The sequence below is a fragment of the Protomyctophum bolini genome (genome assembly GCF_963924005.1).
Source record: "Protomyctophum bolini genome assembly, chromosome: 16".
NCBI classification, from domain to species: domain Eukaryota; kingdom Metazoa; phylum Chordata; class Actinopteri; order Myctophiformes; family Myctophidae; genus Protomyctophum; species Protomyctophum bolini.
The window spans coordinates 13588828-13610775 of NC_137877.1; the positions used below are offsets into that span (position 1 = coordinate 13588828).

Consider the following 21948-nt stretch of genomic DNA (forward strand, 5'->3'; position numbering starts at 1 on the left):
TAGAGCTTGTAGATCTGCTATTTTCACAACTTCTTCACCCCTAATTTATGGCATTTCTTAGATTTTCATTTATGTAATGCATTTTTGAAAATATTTTAAATAATGGTTGAAAACAAAATGTAGGAAAAAACAAAACTGTATATTTTAGAGGACCCACATGCTCTGCCTGGGGTGTTGTTGCTATGGCCACGCTAGTGCAACCATAGAACACACAACAAAAAGCATAACTAAATCACATGGGGATCCATAATGGGAATGGTGTGGCTACATCGTTTTTTAATTGCTTTTATGTCTTCTATTGGCTTCGGCTGTGAATATAGTTTGATATCTACTTAGCTAGCCTGTGATGTCAGTCACCTATGACGGTCACAGTGAGAACCATCACACACTGTGTGTGTGTGTGTGTGTGGGTGTGGGTGTGTGTGTGTGTGTGGGGGGGGGGGGGCGGGATGGGTGGGGGTATTGTTTTCTTGCAGGTGTTTTGTGTGTATTTGCTTCATGAAATGGAAACCTCGGTATACACAGTCATGTGTCTGTTGCTAGCATCACTGCTCCTCCCCCTTTCTCCATCCCTCTCTGGCTTGCATATTGGCCCCTCTCTCTCCCTCTGTTTCTCTCTCTGGCTCACGTATCGGCCCCTCTGGCTCACGTATCGGCCCCTCTCTCCCTCTGTCTCTCTCTCTGGCTCACGTATCGGCCCTGCATGCTCCTCTCCGTCTACTAGCCCCTCCAGCAGCAACGTTGGCAGGTTGCCAGCCATCATCATCTGGAGGCTTCCCCTCTACTCTAAAAACCCAGTTGTCTGAAGTACAGTATCACTTGAATACTGGCATTGAACCGGACAGTAGTTGGACTTGGTGGAGCAAAGAAGAAAGTCGCAGGGAGACTGGAGAGCGTATTGTAGATCTGCTGTTTTGTGCCGTGCGTCGCAGGCACACAATGGACTATAAATGGAGCATAATGATAAGTGATAACATGTTTAACCGAAACACGTTTGGCATCCTCTCTGTACTTCCTGTCGTATCCTCTCTGTGTGTCTGCAACAGCAAAAACGGGCAGAGCCGTTACCCCCGTAGCATGCAGTTAAAAAAACATTTCGTGAAAGTGAGCAAGAGAGAATAAATTCCACTCTCTGTCGGCGAATGCTGCTGCTGTCACTTTAAAAAAAAGTTTATGATTGGTTAACGGTGTCACAAGCCACTTGGGTTGTCATTAGCAACAGTGTCACGAGCCCGGAGGAGATTCTGCACCGTCTGTGTGCTCATCACGGCCCCTCTGCTGCTCTGCGTTCGCCATAAAGTGCTGCTGGCCTCCTCGGGTGAGGTAATGAGGTCGCTGCCAACACTCGCCGCTGCCGTGTCACGCTGTGAATTAACTGGATGCTCGATGACTCCATCACCGATTTGACAGACATTTCAACCAGAGATGGGGTGAAATTACCTGGTGTAATTAACGTTGGGACGGAATGACGTGACTAGGGTTGGGAATCTGGATCATTTCGGATTTTAACGATTCCGGTTAGTTAATGTTTCCCTCTTAGCGGTCCGATTACATTACGTAAAGAAAACACAAGCACATGGTGCTGTCAAACAAGTCTATGATTTTATGAAGCTATCTATGAAGTCTATGAAAAAGTTGAATCTTATACAATTATGCTTCATCTCTGGCTCAGCTAAGGGGTCCTTGGCCTGGAAAACGTTGAAGACCCCTTGCTTTTAGGGTGGCCCTTAATATGGGATGATATCAGGATTGGCTTTCAAAGCACTGGGCGTAGCATTGTTAGCGCTGGCGTCAAAGCCCATTTTAAATGAATTTTGATTTCCCCAGATGTATGATTAGGACTCTGATCATCTGAGCTATGTGAGACTCCTTGGATACGCTAGCTTCCTTTATTCTGGGGGAAAACACTCTGCCGATGCACGAGCTCACCATGCGTTGCCGAGCTTGTATACGGTTGGCTAATGCTCCCGGAGACATTTTGGTGTTGAGGGAAAACGTAGCAAGCCTATTAGTAGAGTCGAGTATAATCGTTATCGTCGGGCATATTTTTGTGTTTTTATTTATTTATTTATTAATTAAGCCCTACTTGTAGCAAGCTTGAGTATGTAGTTCTGCTACACTTGCTACACTGAAAATCACACCTGTGTGAAGTGAGCGGTGCTACCGTACCGCGTGGGGGTCCCCGGGCGTTTCCCGGAACATCCAGACCTCCAGGAACACGCCCAGGATCTGGCAAGGCTTCCCGCGTCCAAAACGGTCAAAATGACAGAGTTACCGTGTTGCAGCTTTCCCTGCTCGGACAGACACAGGGACAGATCTATGTATACATATACATACATACTGTACACACATTGCAGTTTTTGGTTACAATACGTACAGTATTCGGTTTCCACCCGACAAGAGACGGCTCAAGTGGCACTTGTTGAAACGCATTATTATTCTTGCTTACATGACAACTGAAACACTGGTCCTGTATGCCGGTGCCCGGTGTGTGTGCTGCATTCAGACGGTGTCTGGTTGTCACTAAGCGACCGCTTGTCCTTTTCGCCACACAGATCACCATACGATTAACCAAGTAATCCTCGGGGCCCCGTTCGCCGTGGACCTTCATGCATGCATACGTCTGTTTTGTTGCCATGACTACTCCCTCCCCATCTCTCCCTCTGTGATGGTTTCCATGGCGTCTGAGCCGTCAGAGCATCAGGCAGGGGAGGGGGGGGGGGGGGGGTGGCTGGGGGCGATGCGGCGCCTCTCTCTCGCTCAAGCGAGCGGGAGGAGACCGCTCTAATGGAACCAGGAAGTGATTACAGGAAGACCACACGACCGCAAGTCACTAACCGGAGAGGCGGAGCTCTTCAGATCACTTGCTTTCGGTGCGATGAAATGGGTGTGTGTGGGCTGGAGAGGAGAGAGGAGAGGAGAGGCGTTTCGTGGTAGCGGCGGGCGCCGCTCACGTCTTTGTCAGGATAATTGAGTCGGGCAGCTGTTGACATGCTCTTAATTGCATGTTTGACATTCTGCGAGGCTGGAAAGAGGCGATCGCAGGCGATGCTAGAGCGAGTCTGGGTAATGGAGGGAGGACGTGATAAAATGTTCCGGGGGGGGGGGGGGGGGGGGTGGGGACACACACACAGATAGAAAGGGTATGGCCGGCGAATTCAAATTTATGGTGGAATCTGCCATGATCACCAAAGGGGCCCCTGTGTGAATTACAGCAAGCCAGTTTTGTGTAATTTGTGTGACGCTATAATGCGTTTCTGTGTCATTGCCCGACACACACACACCCACACATTACACACACATGCATACACACACACACGCACACATATACACACATGCGTGCGCGGGTATACACAGTAGCGGCGGCAGCGACATCAGCAGCCATTAGGACTGATGATGTGCATTCCTTCTCATTTCACGCTGCCTCGCCTCTTCGGCACACAAACACTCGTGCAGGCATTATAGCCCCGGCATCCACCATCAGCACTCTTTAAATATCACATAAATATCACATTTAAATGCATGTTGCTGAGGGCACACGTTTGTGTACACACACGCACGCACAATGTTTGGCATGCAAAGCATGCAGGTCTGTTACGTGGTACTTAGGGCATACTCCGAGTCGGAGACACATGCTCATAGAACACACATTGTATCGTTGCTGTCGGGCAGACACCTTTTATCTCGACATTTAATCTTTCTGTGTTTTTATCAGCTTGTAAAGTGATAAATGATAAGGACTTTCTAGTCTAGTCACGTGATCTTGTGGTGCTTTTCATGATTGGCTGGCCTCTGAGCCAATGGGAGACTAGCCCTATACGGCCAATGGGACACTAAGCCTGCTCTCCTCTCCTCCACCGCTCCATGACTAGAGACTGCAGACACCACTACAGAAAGACCCACTAAACCGAGGCGGGGTTGGTAAAAGGGCCTTTCTGTGTGGAGTTTGCGTGTTCTCCCCGTGTCCCCTAGAGTAGGTACCCTCACAAAAAAACATGCAGTAATCCTGGTCTCTAAACTGCCTGGCCAGCCGGGACGCCTGATGGAGGGGAAATAAACTGGTTGGAATAACGTGTTCCTTCCATGCGCTATACGTCCAACCAGGGAATCTCCCCCCTGTCAGGTGTAAAGGAGCAACTTGGACACTCAGGCATGAAGGAAGCATGAGTTCAAGTCTGTTGCTCTCCCCAGGTTGGTGGAGGGTGTGTAGAGCCCAGGATCACATTAGATAATTGACACAGGGGTGTAAAATGGGTTACAAAATCGTGGGTTAAAAATTATTAAAAAGAAAGAAAGACCCACTAAGGTACAAATGCAAGAGGCTTTCAAAGCAAGCAATCAGTACAGTACAGTACAGTACAGTAGAGGGACCCCCTGGGGATCCCCACACGGTAACTGTCATTTCTCAACCGCTTCGGACGCGGGGCGGCTCGCTTGAACCGGGCCGGCACCCTTGTGGGTTCCTGTGGGTCTGGAAGTTCCGGGGACCCCCCGGGGACCCCCATACGGAGTTGCACCACTTACTTCACACGGGTGTGATTTTGTTAGAAGAAAAGCTCACATATTGATTCAGATGATAACTGTAGTGCACAATACAGTGTAATTCTTTAAAAAAAGACGGCGTTTGGAAATGAGTTTCTGTTGCATGATGATATATAATGATATATAATGATACATAATGATATATAATGACTAGTCATTTCTTGTTAATCCATTAAGACCTGAGACCAGATTCTACAAATACAAATTCTTCTAAATCATGACAGTTTTCAGAAAAACCTAACCTACCTACAGTGTATGTCGGTGGTTCTCCAACTTTTTAATGTCAAGAACCCACATAACTTTCTGTATTTCGTCGCCGACCCCCATCTGAAAACAGTCGTGTTGTTCCAGGGACCCCTCAGAAGCAAAGATTCGACTTAAAAACGTTTCACGCTGTGAAAAAATATATATTGAAAGATTTGCGTCACATTTTCACGATTTTTCAAAAAAACTAGTGCTGCGCTACGAGCTTGTAGATCGGATTTGATCTGACTAAAGTTTAAAATAACGGGTAAAGTTGTTAAAAGCTATGAGGTCTAAATAGGTTAATGACCGCCCTATTTGATCATACTACAGCGTCACACAAGTCAAGTAAAAGTAGCAGATCTGAGCTTTCAGCTCTGCCGTTTTTAAATCTGAATCCCAAACACTTTTGGACACACGATGTTTCCACCCGACAGAGACGATATACAGATATATATTTCCTCTCTCTGTCTCTCTTCATTCCCGCTGTATAGGGTAGAGAAATAACCGTTTTTCCAGCAATTAATACGTGTGGACAGACAGATGTGAATATTCATGAAGCCTGTTTTTCCAGAGCGAGGTTGCGTAGCCATGGGGAGTCACACCTCATATTCAGCAGCATCATATTTTTAGAAGCTGTCGGGCTTATCGTATCTCCATATTCTAAGTTTTTTTGTGTTTTCTCGTAAGTTAACGCTCTACTTGATCATGCCGCAGCATCACACAACTCAACACAGTAGCATTGAGCTTCTTGCAGACCCAACGCGCAAGGCACAATATTCTCAATGCCTCCTTCTCTTTATTTTGTGCTCTCTCCACTCCTCACCTTCACTCTGACGAGAACACACACACACACACACACACACACACACACACACCACAGGACCTCTGCTCCCTCCCACAATGCATGCCACCTTAATGAATATCGAACCATACGTAACTCGAACGTAACTTTTTGTGTTTTTTACTTTTTTGTTAAAGTAACACCCTACTTGATCATACCACAGCGTCACACAAAAGTAGCAGATTTACAAGCTCCACAGCGTCACACAAAAACATCAACGTAGCAGATTTACAAGCAAATGTTGTACAATAAGTAGAATATTGTCCAGCGCAATTACGTCCAGACGTATAGGCAAGGATCACCAACTTAAAAACCAAAAACGTCCACTCCTCACACGGAATCATGGTCCCTAGGCCTAAATGTTTTGGGGGGATCTTTGTCAGGCAATCCATGCTGGTCACAATATTGCCACGGTAATGGAGATGAGAGGTTTCTCCTCAACAGCAACGATCATCTTATTTATGTACTAAACCTTCCTTCAAAACTGCGCTGACACAATATACTGGTAGTACTGCTGGGATTCCCCCCACACTGAGTGGAGGCATGACAGCTGCTGCTGGCAGGCCTCCTCACACTTGTTCTGAGTGTGTCGCCTGCCCTGGGTGTTCTGTGAGCCGTGAAAGGTCACTGTTATTTTTTTCTTCTTTTTCTCTTCGCTATGTGTTCTTGTTCCCTCGCATCCAGGATAAACTCTACTGTCTGCTCAGCCATGAATTCTACCACAGCATCCCTGACATTCAACTGGCCGTCTGGTGGCCCCATCTTCACCCCATGTCCACTTCTTTCTGTGACGTCTTAACACATTTAGTACCGGAACTGCATCAAAATAAAGGCGCTGCTTGCGCCAGAGTAATCGCCAGAGTAGTGATCGCTTCTATTTTGAAAGCCATGAACCGGAAATACGTTCTTAAAAAAGTTGACTGACAAAGTGACCTCAAAATCTCCGATCATCTTAATATATTTATATACGCTCCAAAAAGAGTTCATATTTTGCGGGAGAGACGGATGAGGAGCAGAAACGCAGCGCCAGCATATCGATCCATTCATCACCACGGAGAGCGCCCTGGATCAGGAGATACGAGTCATTCTTTCCGCCGCGCTAACATGGGAGTCAATGACAAGCTAATATTTGCACAGAGCGTTAGCATACGGCAAGCGAAAAGCGAAATGCCAAAAAAAAAAGAAGGAATAATTCTGAATATTATCATCTCGCCCCGCGTCGTTTGGACGTCGCTAGGACGTCCACAGACGTCTAAGGCACCTCTCGGTTCCAATCCTTATGACGTTTCAGGACGTGTTATGTACTAAATGTGTTAACAGTGACAGTTCAGCAAACTGTGTTACTTTGGCTTGTGTTAAAGCCCTTATTCCTCTGACTTCTAGCCCTACTGTATAGGGCTGATGGGGCATATCACCCTCTCAGTCCTTTAATCCAGTTGTTCTCAAAGTGGGTTCCAGAGGGTCCCCAGGTGGTCCTTTAGAGGTCCACAGCAAAATGTGTAAATACAGCGTTGGCATCACGATCAGGCTCTACGGGCAGAATTTTGATGGAATTTTGCACTTTACGATAAATGTATGAAATTTGGCACACAGTTAGAGCATGCCATATGGAACTTGGCTACAGGGCCATCGCAGATTTGTCCCGTGGTGACCATGGCAGCCATTTTCCAAAATGGCCACCACCTGCTGCTATTTTACCAATTCAGGTTCTATGATTCTGGTATACCGGTAACTAATCCCACATTTTCAAGGATGAGGAATACTGTGGTATACTCAACTGTTTAGATTTGTCCTGTGACCATGACAGCCATTTAGAAAAATGGCAATAACATTAACAAAATGGCAATAATGGCAAAAAAAGATGATGGAGAGGGAAGAAACTGGTTTGAATAACGTGTTCCTTCCACACGCTATGTCCTACCGGGTAAGAAGAATAAGATAAGCGGCCCGCTCACTCCTCATGCATTGAAGGAAGCATGAGCTCAGTTCGGGGCTCTCCCCAGGTGGGCAGAGGGAGAGTAGCGCCCAGGATTTCCAAGCTTCTTAGGCAATGAGCACTGGGTGAAAAAATTGATTGAAATAAAAGTGAAGCACAACATATTAGCCTACTACCTATCTTGAACAGTAAACTAAAACTATCCACCTCACCCAACTGGTGTTCCATTATTAGCCTACTATGCATCCAGAGAGACTCCTTGTGAGGCTGTCTCTCCACACATCGTCCTCATCAATGAGGTTCCGTGGAGGCACTGCCTCTACCTGTCCTACTTCCTGTAGCTGATGTAACCGTAATGTAATGAGGATGGCTGCTTTAGGCCTGAATTTAAAAATAGCCAAATCTACAAGCTCACAACGATGCGTTGTGGAGCTTGTGGGTCGGCTATCTGCGCGGTAACTACTGTAGGTGTAACTCGGGCTTAATATAAACACAATCCGGTGACAGTTACAGGAGTTCTTACTGTATGGTATGCAAGCTTACCATAATCAAAGTAATCATTCTCTTCAATCATATTCAAGGGGTTGGGGGGGGGAAACTAAACTCTGAGCTTTCAGTTCAGTTCAGAGGGGTGTGTGTGTCCGGCTGACACTCCACACTTGTTAATGTTATTTGTGTCAAGGCAATTATGTCAATTATGTTGTGTTTCTGCATCAAACAGAGCTACACCTAATCTAAGCCAAGCATTTTTACAAGTGACCCTCTCTCTATAGTGTTTTGTTTGAGCTGCTGGAAATTACTAGGCTTCACTTGGCTGTTAAAGTCCAGGTGACAACAGTTTTAAGTGTTGACTGTTGTGAATTAAAATAGGTTGAACTGGCCGTGTGCTGTGGGAGTATTTCCAGGGAGTTCTGGTCTCACATTGGGGGCATCACATCATTTAGGACATGTTTATGTTGGACACTAATCATCACAGTGGACAACTGGACACCATGTTAGCGGACGTGCTGGAAATCCTCCCGCGCGCTCCTCCGGAGCCTCGAGCGTGCTTATTCTTAAGGTCAGGACAGAATGTGCTCGGGTTTAGAATAAAGCAATTTTCTTTTTTGCTGGTTGCTTGTCTCCGTACTGTGTGAAGGGCCGCTGTCCGTTGCTACATCGTAATAGTGTGGCTTCTGATTCTGAATTGGTAGTGTATTGTACAACATTTGTGATATATTTTGTGTGTAATTTAGTTACCTTAGCCTTAACCAATTCACCTTAGACAAACTAATTGTCCTGTACAAGATAATGTGTCCTCTACAGCAGGGTTTCTCAACGTTTTTGGGTCTGGGGACCCCCGGAAATGCTTTGGCGATGTCTTGCCTCAGCTGCAGCCCCTCAAGCCGTGATCATAGGGGGTCCCCAGATAAATGTAAAAGCTCACAGCATATCACTTTATGCCACGCTGCAAGCTGCTACTTTTGAAAATATTAGAAAAATACACCTTTTCCCTCTTCTCGCACTATTATGCTCAAATTGCACCTTCTAAACTAAACGTGTTTTGTATATATGGAACATAACATACTGGCTGTGAAGGCTGTTCACAAAACCTTTGCTACTACAGGGAAAACATGTGCGTGCCGTGTACATATGTTATTATTTTTTTACTCTTTGTTTGCTCCTTCTTGCACTCTTTATTCTATAAATGTTTTGCTGTTTGATGCTATCTATGCTGCTGTATTGTCTGAAGAAAGCCAAACAAAAATTAGTTTTACTGTTAAGTACCTGTACACTAGATGTAACGATAAAATACAACCTTGAACCCTTGAACCTGACTAAAAAAACAAACTTCCTGTCTTCCCCCCCAACCCCCTGCAGAGAGGAGGAGGAGAGCCTGCGGGACAAGATCCGCGCTGACCACGAGCGGGCGTTGCAGGAGGCCAAAGAGAAGCTGAGGAAGTCCCGCGAGGAGCTGCAGGCAGAGATCCAGACGGAGAAGAGCAAGGTGGTGGAGGACCTGAAGAAGCAGGACCTACCCAAACCTCTGCCCCCCGTGCCCATGCCCAAGGTGGTGGGCGTCGGCGACGGAGAGCCCCCGGAGCCCGACGTCAAGGAGAAACGGGACAAGATCAGAGAGGTACGTTACGTAGGAACCAACCGTGCGTGGGGGGGGGGCCCCAATGGGTTGTGTCCTGTGTGAAGTTCTTTCTAAACAAACGCATGGATTCAAGTTCTCAGTCGCTGCGACTGAGCGTCATTTGGATTCCACAGCAGTCTTCAATGGAATCATCTTGTGCACCGAAAATAGGCAATCTACAAATGTATTATTAGTTATATTTGTGATTAATTGTGAGTAATTTGAAACTAGCAATAGAATAGATTTGATTCATGAGTATTTGAAGTGGTCAAACCAGCTACAGAATGAATGTTCAGAAGCATGTTTATGATCTCGGATAGTTCATGAAAGGAAAAAACCTCAATCTGCAATTTTTTCAGCTGGAATGTGGAGCATATCGGTTTAGAAAGATTATTCATGAGTATTGTGCTAATTTGTTGAGGAAACACTCCGTTTTTATGAATCACAGATTGGGACCATTTTTGGCCTAACAGTTTTCAGTCATGGGATTTGATTTAGCTTTAGCCCGTTCAGTCGTCGTCCCTCTCTCCTTTCAGGGTTGGGGACGGAGCGAGCTGGGTGGGCAGGGGAACGGGATTGTTGCAGGATTTTAGGGCTCCGAGCAAGGTTGTAAATTACCTGGTGTGTTTGTGTGTGTGTGTTGGACCGGTGTGACCCATTCTACATCTGCAAGCAATTCCGTTTCCTCCTATAAGTCAGTGTATTGCCTGATTTATAGATGCTCTGAGTCTACAACAGCGGTTCTAAAACTTTTCAGGTCGAGACCCAAAAGAGAGATTAGACGTTTGCCGGGACCCATGCCAGTGAAAATGGCAGCTCTACAAGTGCACAGCGAGCCCGTTGCTTCAAATGCCTTAAAGCGGAGTCCTTGGACACCAATGCATGTCTCTGCATTGGTGTAGCATCGCAATCATTTTAGCCACTTTTAGATGTAGGCTATTCAAAAATAGCAGATCTACAAGCTCTGCGAGCTGCTATTTTTGAAAGGTTTTGAACAATATGGAAAATGTTGATGTTAACATACCGGTAAATCTTCTCTTCTTGGGGTCCCTGGCACAAAACCTTTTCGGGTTGGGGGTCCGCGGCCTAATTCATATGAATTTGAGGTTCCTTGTCTTGAAAAGGTTTGATGAGAACCACTTGTCGAGCCTAAAGGCTCCCAATGCGTCGCCATGAGGCGTGACACGTTGTGACCTTGGAGATGGTCTATTTTTGGCACGGAAAAGCCAGTGCGCAATTAAATGTAAAAATCACCCTTAGGAAAGAGTCAGAGGGCCATAGGACGCAGATGGTGCTGCTAATATATCTGACACACACACACACACACACACACACACACACACACACACACACACACACACACACACACACACACACACACACACACACACACACACACACACCACAGTTATTGTCTGGCATAATCGTGTCTCCCTTTAAATGCTCCTTGAATTCTGAGCGATCCCGCGTGCAAGGGAGCAGCCGTTTCGCTCACCCCACTCCGGTTTCCAGGGCCTTTTGTGTCTAGAATGACTCTTTTGTTCCCGTTCATAATTACGATTCAGAGAGAATGCTGTACGCTCCCCAAACGAGGGTTGTGAACAAGTCCTTGAGTCTGTAGCACGCCTTGCTCGGCTTCGCAGACCTCTGCCTCCCGATGGTGTCGTGATCGCCACAGGAGATATTGTGACGGTGCCTCAGTCTGATATCGCAGTACTTCTCAAAGTTTTACAAGTCAACGACCCCCAAACTTTGTATGTAGTACTATGTAGACTATGTATTTGGCCGCGGACCTCCATCTGAAAAGGCGCCCAGAAGAGTAGATGTATGTAAGAAGAAGATATTCTGTTATATTTGTAATAACAATTCAAATATAGCATACCATGACACGCTGTGAGCATGTGTGGATCTGCTATTTTCGAATAGCCTGGTGCTGTGATAAAACATTTAGCTGGAGACCCTCTGGAACCCCCTCAAGGACCCCTGGGGGTGCCCGGACACCACTCAGAGAAACAATGGGCTAAGATGATGGCGGTCGTTGGGCTTGCATCATAATGTCACATCCAGTGAGGCTCTGTTATGTAATGTATATTCTGTATGAATATACATTACAGTGACTGTAATGTATAGAGTCTGTATGAGGGCCAGACAGGGAGCAATCACTTCTGCATGGGTTTTTGTAAGGCGACTTTGATTTCAGAGGAAAGCGCTAAATGACTTGTCAATAACTGTTGTATGGCTGCCATGTCTGGAGAGCCACACCACGCTGCTCTCCCGTGGGTCCCCAGCAGTACGTCGGCCAAGTGTGGAGCCGATGAGGTGAACTGTTGTCGATATGCGAAGGACAGACAGAGATTGGTGGGGAGATGGTGTGTTAGTAGAGGGTTATATTATGTCTGTCTACACAAAGACGTTCAGATTATTTTGCCCTACATTTCTCCAGAGATAAACTTCACCAGATTTTTGTATGTCCTCTAGTCTCAATACATATTAAACAGAGTGGGGGGCTGGCAGGGCAGATTGGCGGCGGGGCTGCCCAGCCTCGGGGCTCCACGCAATTACGTTGTCTGCGCATTGCAATAACCCCCCCCTGCCCTCCCCCCTGTCTATACATATTTCACAGACTGCATGGAACAAAAAAAAAAAAAACCTTCGTCTCCTCCAAAGCCAAAGCACCATTTAGCTCTGAGCTCTGAGCTGCTCTGCTATATACCGCTAATTACCGGAGTGGACATTAGCCGCCAATTAGCCTTTTGTCTTGAGATGGAGAGGCCAGCTGAGGACAGGAAACAAAATGTAATGACTCCCAGTACCACTCTGTCTGTCCAGTGAGATATTGTAATGACTCCCAGTACCACTCTGTCCAGTGAGATATTGTAATGACTCCCAGTACCACTCTGTCCAGTGAGATATTGTTAGCTTCGAGCTGCAGCAATAACTGTATCAGTGCAACTAATGGCTTAGATATAGTGTAGGAATGTAATAAGTCCCCCTTTTCTCTCCTGAGCAACAGTGTAGGTGTACGGGGCTCATTGTTTAATTTTGGAAGTTACATTAAGAAGCCCCTTGAAAGCCGTTTTATTGAATATATGATATATGTGCTCGGCACTACCCACATCACAGCTCTGATTAATGTGCTTCTCTCTTTTTGTGTTCTAAGCATTATGTTATACTTGTTTTAAATTTTTCTTTCAGAGCGAACGATTTTAGCTCATCTTTGCTTCTGGGGGGGGCGGGGGGTCCCTGGAACAACATATTTTCAGATGGGGGTCCGCGGCCAAATACAGATAATTCTGGGGGTCCTTGACATGAAAAAGGTTGAGCACCACTGACACAAACTGTCTTAACTGATTTAGAGGACATTTTGTAGAATCTAGTGTCAGCCAGGTGTAAAATGTGTTAATTGGCAGGAATTGGCAGCACATAAATTAACAGCAGGTGAATCAGGAAGACGTGTTGTAACCCTGAGCATGTGGATCGACTATTTTCAGTTTCTTTGAGTTTTGACACATTTTGACACATTTCCAACTGTAATGACTGCTCCTGCTGCACCATTTCATTGCTGTTGGGCAGTAACCTCTTATCTCCAAATTAACGTCCTACAAACTCCAAGTTTTGAGCTTGTCGTTCTGCTATTTTCTTTATTTTAACCCATTTTGGACTGGAAAAAAAGGCTTCTAAATCCTAATTTTTTTCTGAAAGACCTATGTTTCTATGTCAGTGGTGCTCAACCTTTTTCATGCCAAAATATGTAGTTCCAGGGACCCCCCAGAAGCAAATATTTTTGTTAAAAATGTATATTCAATGATTTGTGCCACATTTTAACGATTTTTCAAAAATAGCAGACCTACAAGCTCTGAGTGGCGCGCTATGAGCTTGTAGATCTGCTATTTTTCAATAGCTAAATTATAACATTTAAAACACCAAAAGGGGTTCAAAAGGGGTTCAGTTTTGGACACACGCTATGAGGTTTCCAACCGACAGCAACGATTTAAAAAAGAAGAGAAAAGAACAAAGTAACGTGTGCTTGCTTATTGTAAATCGCTCTGGATTTAAGAGCGTCTGAAATGCCTACATTGTAAACCGTTGTTGAGCCTCCTGGCCTGAGCCCAGTCTTCCACATGGCTTTATGACAGACAGACTGACTGGCCTCTTGACTTGGCTCACAAACCAGTCAGCTTGGGACTGTTGAGTGAATGCAAACCATTAGATTCGGGGTTGGCATCGAAGCATGCGTGCAAGTGGGTGTGTGTGTGTGTGTGTGTGTGTGTGTGTGTGGTACAGTCGGATAAATTGATCTGTCCAGCGGGGCTTTTTTTAAGTGCGACCTAAATGGTGCTTTTAGACAGATCTATGGGCTCTTAAAGAGACACCAGCGCTTTACCCTGCATGGGAGAGGTGGGATATTCTGTGGAAACGGCCCCGTGCAGCCATCTCACACTGCGCAAAAAGCATGGAATACGGATGTGTATATTACAGGAAACTCCCGGTAAACTTTCCTACAAACTCCGGTAAACTCCCGAATTGTACCATCACGCCTATATATTACTGTATATATGCCGGCAAATCTAGTGTCCATAATTGCCCGTTAACTCCTCTTTTCAAGCAGTGTCGCCTATCTCCTCGCTTTCTACTCTCTTTGTCTGTGTCGCTCTCTTTCCATTGCCTTAAAGGAGAATTCTGCACAAGCTTTTTTTTTTATTTCTTTTTACCGTAACTATTTTTTCCCCATGTATGTATATAAACGCGCTAGGTGGCATCATATCCCAGGTCCATATATATACGTACCCCAACGTATACTCCGTCTATAATGGTTGAAAACCCTAATGGTTGAGTGTTGTTGAAGACATACTCAGCTTAACATCGGGAAAGTTACACGACTGACCCACCCAGGTGATGACAATAATACTAATGACCGTAGTCTTACCTTGCAACATGAAAGCTCCTGTTTTGCGGTCGTTAAAGTTGATGTTGGATACGGTTTCTCCCTCTGTCATTTCCTCGTATTTCTAGTTTATTTAAAAAAGATTCATGCACATTTGTCCAGTGCATCGCCTACTGCAGGCCTGGTTGACTAGATTTAGAAGACATTTGGTTTGCTCTTGCTATACTGCTCGATTATTAATATCTTGCAAGTATGATCGAACCCTACAAACCCTCCCGCTCACTCAGATCAGCCAACGCAGGGAAGCTGGAAGTACCCTCACTAAAAACGCCGGGACAACGCTCCACACGTCCCAAACTCTTCTCCCTTCTGGCTCCAAAACTGTGGAATGCACTTCCCATTGCAGTCAGAACTGCAGCATCACTCCCAATCTTCCGCCGTAGTCTGAAAACCCACCTTTTCAGACTCCATCATGGCCCATAGCACTTACCCCACCCCCTTAGATAGCAATTCTGTAGACTTAGATAGCATTTGATACAGACTTATAGCATGTTATGTAGACAGCATAAGTGCATTGTATGTAGTCATAGCACGTTATAGTACATATGTGTAGCATAGTAGTATAGATGTATAGCTTATATGTATAGTTTCATTATAGATATTCCACTGTTACTTTCTTAGCTACGCATGTTTCATGATAAATGTCTTTATGTGATGTATTCCCATGCTTTTTGTTCTTGCTTAATGTAAGTCGCTCTGGATTAAGAGCGTCTGCTAAATGCCTAAATTGTAAATTGTAAATTGAGAGATCCATATTTAACATGCATCTCAACGGGGACAGCCTGCCCCGTCTCCTCTACTCGCTGCTAACATGCCTAAAGGACGGGTTGGGGAGGGACTTAGCCAAGGGCTACCAGGTGCCCATACATAATTGCATAACTGCTTTCAAACTAATGGCCAATAGATATTAAGACTAAGAGATGCATTTGCAGCAGCGGCTGTGGGGTGGGTGTTGAAATATAGATCCATGGCACTCCGCAGCGTTACACAATGCAGAGATTGTCCATGAGTTGTCATGCAAGGTGGGCTGGGGGTCATCAAACCATGTCCGTTGTGTGACCGCCTGGGCCGCCACCAGCCGGTGGTTTACGGAAAACCATCAGCTGGTACACGACCCGGCATGATTGCCTCTGAAAGACGGATCTGTTAACGCGAGCCGCGACACATGTTGGCGGCGAGTAAGACATAAACCACAGCACGACCGCGCGGACTGGAGTTTAATGTTCCCGACGTGTCTCCCTATGTATTTATGCGTCTGTTTTGTGTGTGATTTAGAACCCAACCAGTCTTTCTGCGGTGACTCACCGATGATGAGAAGCTCCCATTCTTTAGTGCGGAATCAATAATCCTCTGTTTCCTATACTGTATGTATTCAGACAGAGAGAGAGGGGCTGGGATGAAAGCAGAGCTGTCCTATGTAGGAAATGGCACGCAGAAATCTGGAGGGCATTACATCATACAAGGCCATCTGCTATGCAGCGTCTTTCTGAGAGAGAGACTCGGAGGGGGAATGACTATGTACGTTAACAGGCTACGTTTTCATTTTAAAATGGGGTTGCATCCATTTAAGCCCTATGTTGTATGGTTAGAATAGCCAGTCTACAAGCTTGTGTGACACATCGTGGTGTGTGTGGTTAGCCGTTTGAGATATTTTGTTGAAATGTTTTGCCAATAATAGGCTATAAATGGTTTCCCAAAATCGGACGTCACGTTGAAAAGCACCATTTTTTAGCACCATTTTAGAAATACTCTCCATCCATAAAAAAGGTCCCGTTTCAATGATTGATTGAATACTTTATTGACAGAAATGTAATCAGTACAGGGTACAGTCAAACAGAAATGTAATCAGTACAGGGTACAGTCAAACAGAAATGTAATCAGTACAGGGTACAGTCAAACAGAAATGTAATCAGTACAGGGTACAGTGGGGTGCATACTTAGTTTAGACTAGTCATTGGTTAGACATGGTTTAAGGTTATAGGTTTAGGTGTGCTGCCCCGTGGGAGGTTAGGTTTAGGGTGAGGGTTTGAGATAGGTTGTAGTTGTAGGACTAATGACTGGTCTAACCAAATGACTAGTCTAAATTAAGACTGTCTAAACTAAGTATTGCACCCGGTACAGTCAAACAGAAATGTAATCAGTACAGGGTACAGTCAAACACAAATGTAATCAGTACAGGGTACAGTCAAACAGTTTTAAAGGACACCATCGATTCACATTTCTTTTAGGGAGGGAGTTGGGGCATTCCACACTTGGGTGGCAGTGCTGTAGAAGGAGAATTTGCCCATGTTTGTTTTGAAAGTGTGTAGTACCAGATCGTTGTTCTCGCTTCCTCTTGTATTGTGGCTGTGGGAGTCGCTCACTTTTTTGGAGGTAGTTTGTCAGGTATGCGGGTACTGAGGGAAAAGCTGCAGTTACCATTTTAAATGTCAGTCCCAATTTCAATTGCTTAACTCTGTTTTCTACCCGGAGCCACCCTAGTGGCTACTCCTCAGGAGTCGAATTAAAGTTTGTTTTGGGAGGTTACCGACTGCCATGTTTGTTGCAGGCAGTCTGGGACTATTTTCTTGTAGAAAATTATTTCTGGCTTTTCCATGATCTTGGATGGCCAGTCTGTGGCAGTGGTGTTGAGGACCCCCAAATTAATGGCGGCGGACCTCTCTCTCTCTCTCCCTCTCCCTCTCCCTCTCCCTCTCTCTCTCTCTCTCTCTCTCTCTCTCTCTCTCTCTCTCTCTCTCTCTCTCTCTCTCTCTCTCTCTCTCTCTGGATAACTTTGAGAACCACATTCTTTGATTCCTAATGATGCCTGCAGCTTTCTCCTGCAAAAATGTATTTTTTGTGAGTTCTCTTGATCATAATAGGAACGACAGTAGTAGCTGAGTTTAGTCTGAACCTCACCAGATATAACGGATTCACCAGCAAGATTTCTTTTGTAGAATTAACAAGAATCTCCCGAGGCACAGTGAAACGGGTACAGCACATCCCAAAACACACCCACCATTAACCCATTTTGACCTGAGATCAGATTCTAAAAATGTCTTCTACATCCTGACAGTTTTCTGAAAAATCTATGTTTCTATGTCAGTCGTTCTTCGATTTTTCAAAAATAGCAGACCTACAAGCTTGTAGCGCGCTATGAGCTTGTAGATCTGCTATTTTTCAATAGCTAAAGCATAACATGATGCTAACACCAAAAGGGGTTTGCACCCAAAATGGGTTAAGCACTTTACCGCCAGACAGTCAGCAGTTGGACAGACAGATGTCTGACAAAGCTGCCAGTAGAGAAAGCCAAACTTTTGCCAGACGAGACCAGCCAAAGAACTAATTATTTCCATCATTATTTCTGTCTGCTGACACGGTGTAATTTCCCCTTTTAATATAAGTCAAGTTTGTGAGCGTCCCCCTGACTTCCCCGGGCGCCTGAGTAGACAACCTCGCCACCAGCGACAGAGAATGCACCGTGATTTACTTGGCTGGAGGTGTGTCCCGTCCCCCCCCCCCCCGCCCCCCGAGCATGAGGGGAACTTTCCAGAAGAGACCCCCTCCACCAGACCATCAGCATGGTGTTTAGTATGCCAAGTGTAGGACAGGCCTTAATGAGCGCTGCCTGTTAAGCACTCAGGTGATGGAGGGAGTGTGACAGAGGGGGTGGCAAAAGACACACTACTTCCACTCCACTCTGCTTTTGGGCATCTTGCCATGGAAGCGTACTTGTCATTTTGTTGCAGCTAGGGGTGCACGATTATGAAAATACGATATCTGCCTACTGATTCTGACAGATTCCTGTCCAGATATTATACAGAGGACCACAATGGAAACAAGCCGAGGCCCTATAGGGCAGTGGTGCCCAAACGTTGTCATGTCAAGGAGCCCGTGGACCCCCCATTTGAAAAGACATGCCAGGGACCCCCATAAGAGAAGATCTTTACGGCTCGAGCAGATATTCTCAACCTGTTTAATTTAAAGGACCCCCAGTTTGGAAAGGAGATACACCCACACACCGCCACTTGCTTGGTTCAGAGCATTTATTTAAGAAGCTCTGAACCAAGCAAGTGGCGGTGTGTGGGTGTCTCTCCTTTCCACATTGTATATGCCTCGTCATCATCATCGCACCTGCTCTAAATTACCTACCGGGTGTGCGGAAGTCATCTCTGTATAAGGATCCCCAGTTTGACATGCATTAGGCTACTGACCCCCATGTAATCCCAAAGTTGTTAATAAAGTATTCAATCAATAAACTACTATTTTCCCTGAATTAGATGAGTACACACACATTTAATGTAGAATTTAGCCATTGACGGTCACACTATTATTGTGTCATCAATATCTGTGATTGTTTTGAGACCAATCCGATACCGATACCCGGCCCTACCCTTCCCTAACTGGGCCAGCCCGAGGCTCGGCCCGATCCTAAAGATTACCATAATGTTAAGCCTAAAGCCCGAAAAAAGCAAAAAAATAAAAACGCCACTAAATACTTTTTTTATGTAACTCACGTTAGTTAGACTGTTCCAGACAGTGGTGGTGAGTAAACATGAATAGCAGCTGGTCCCTTTAGTTTCCTCTGAAGTGAAGCAGTTATGTCCAAGTATTGTCCCTGTTCGCAAAGTATAATCATCACCGTTATGCAACAGTCCCGGACAGAGCGACAATATTATTATATCATCTGCCAACTTGGCTATAATGGCGTGTCTCGAGTCTCTCGACAGCTTACAGATCTGTTATTTTGGGCACATATAACGAGGCGCGCCGACGGACGGCGGTTATAATATACAGCATTGTGTAAATGAAATAGCCTGTAGCCTGCAGTGGACTGTAACATTGCCTGGTCATCATACACTTGCTAAGTTGCTTGTTACATGTAGCGTTTACAGAGTTATATCACTTATATGGATTGACTAGTGGTGACGTTGATTAATGATTAGGTTATTCGTCGCAGCCAGCTGGGTTAATGGGATAGCTAAGTGCAACCTGACGCTTCAGCTACCGTGTTATAATCCGATTGATTTTATAAAACATTTAAGCATATGGCAAGTTAACTGGTTAGATGCTCATTTGGTGCGCAAACCAGAGGCCAGGCAGCGGTCTCCCATTGTTCACTTCTCTCTGTGCTGTGCTGCCTGCAGTGATCGCTGCTGAAATGCCATTGGAAAAAGAAAAACATCACGGAAACTCACTACACAGAGCCCGATGCTCGGCCCGGCTAATTAGCATGGGCCAGGTTGGGTTCGGGCAGAGTTTGAGAACTCTATTTGGCTCTTGAACTGTAGGTTGAACTCTGCATTCATTGGATCATCATGACGCAACTCCCCATGTGGACATTAGTGCCAGACAAAACCTTTCTGCCATTTTGTGTTTTCTTCAAAACACACTTTTTGCTACTATTACAAATTCTGTCCAAAACTCGCGCGAATCTGTACACATTATCTCCGGACTCAAGATATGTCATGTTCCCTTCCAGTTGTCTGAGATTAAATTCCAGAGTTTGCGGGCCCTGGGATAGAGTAGACAACCCAGGCTGGCAGAGACCTGGGCTCCGAGGACCGCACTCTAATTATCTGAATGTCCGCCTATGACATGCCAGAATATGGACTCCAGGTTGAAAGTGTTTAACATTGCAGATGTATTCCCTTATCAACTAAAGAGCATACGTGTGTGTGTGTGTGTGTGTGTGTGTGTGTGTGTGTGTGTGTGTGTGTTCACACCAGCCGGCCAGCTGTTGTGATGTATGAGTGAGTTGAATGCTGAAGCAGCAATGTGTAAACCAATGATACATTGACGTGCCACCCAGAGCTATAGCTATACATTATTCTATGTTAGTCCTTGCTCCTCAAGCTACTCGTGCACCACTGTGATCAGGGTGAGTTGTTGTGATGCAGTGTGGTATGCCTGCCACACGCTCTTGGCAGTATCCTTAATATTTGAGAAGCTGTCCCTAGGTTGATTTATGGATGAATGAGAAGCACCTTGGAAAAATACACCTCCATGCTGCACACCGACACACACGGAGAAACTCACAAACCCCCCTGGCATTGTTACAGATACACACCAGAGAAGGTTACAGCACTATATTCTGATAGTAAACATTGCTATACAGTGTTTGTTTATAGTAGGCTAGGGGTCTCTGCATCTCTCCAGTTATAACAGAAGAGATACCGGTAATATATTTTCAGGTACTGTAGGTGGCAATTCATATTTCAGCCTATCAGGAGAGGGTACCCATTTACCAGCGTACTTTTTATAGTGTTCCACTTCCAATTTCACTTGTTTAATCTGTATTGCTGACTGAGTTATCTATCCTGATTGTATACAATTGGTATCCCGACCCGTTTACTAAAAGAGCTGTAGAGAGAGATCCTGTTCCTGAACAAACACTATAGTCTAAAATGTTTCTGTCCTTTCCAGGACAATCAACATTAGCAGATCCACAAGCTCAAAACGCAACACCAAGCTACACATTTTGAGCTTGTAAGATCTGCTACTTTTGTTTTTAATTTGATTACTGAAAAGCAGCAGTCTTGGACATGATGAGCTTTCCACCCGGCAGAGACTATAATATTCAGGATCATATATTTTCTACTATAGGTGGTTTTACGCTCATGACCCCATCTGTATCTGTATCATTTGTTTTGTTTGACACTGACGGTCAGGATGCATTAACCCATTTAGACCTGAGGACGATTCTACAGTACAAATGCCTTCTAAATCATGACAGTTGAAAAATCTTTGTTTCTATGTCTGTGGTTCTCAAACATTTTCATGTCAAGGACCCCCCAAAAGGATATGCAAGTGGCCTTCGACCCCCATCTCAAAATATGTTGTTCCAGGGACCCTCCAGAAGCAAAGATTTTAGTTAAATATAAATTCGAAATTTGCGCCACATTTTCATGATTTAAAAAAAGCATGGATTTCACGCGCTTCGTACTTGAGAAGTCCAGACCCACCCATTGTTTTCAAACTGTCGACCATCGTTTATTGTCACATTCAAACCACCCCATCCACCTGAAGGCACTGCAAGGAGCAGCCAGACCTGAGCAGGCCGTTTATTAGCAGTCCTACTTCTATCCTACACTCCATTAAAGCATTACATTGGCTTAATCCTTTGTGCTCAGCTGTGGTCGTCCTCGTGTTTACTCTGCAACAGGTTTTTATTTTCCAACGGTCTGCAGCTTATCCTGGAAATCTGTTTGATTTGTCCAGTACTGTATATACAGTACTCTGTCTGTCGGGTTGTACATAGATTCAACTGTCCATTCTGCAGTGAGCCATAGCATTCTGCAGTGAGCCATAGAAGCCTCACATTGAAAATGATCACTTTC

The 21948-nt window shown here is 45.2% G+C and overlaps 1 protein-coding gene across 3 annotated transcripts in view; it reads left to right on the plus strand.

The window, feature by feature from the left end:
- Positions 1-21948, plus strand: part of man1a2 (mannosidase, alpha, class 1A, member 2) — a 475750-nt gene that overhangs the window by 30686 nt on the left and 423116 nt on the right. For all 3 annotated transcript variants that reach the window (XR_013965535.1, XM_080786092.1, XM_080786093.1), the window contains one exon: positions 9426-9684. Coding sequence is in view for 2 of the 3 variants with exons in the window: in XM_080786092.1 (XP_080642218.1) it covers positions 9426-9684 (259 nt within the window). In the remaining variant the exon portion in view is untranslated. The remainder of the gene's footprint in view (positions 1-9425; positions 9685-21948) is intronic.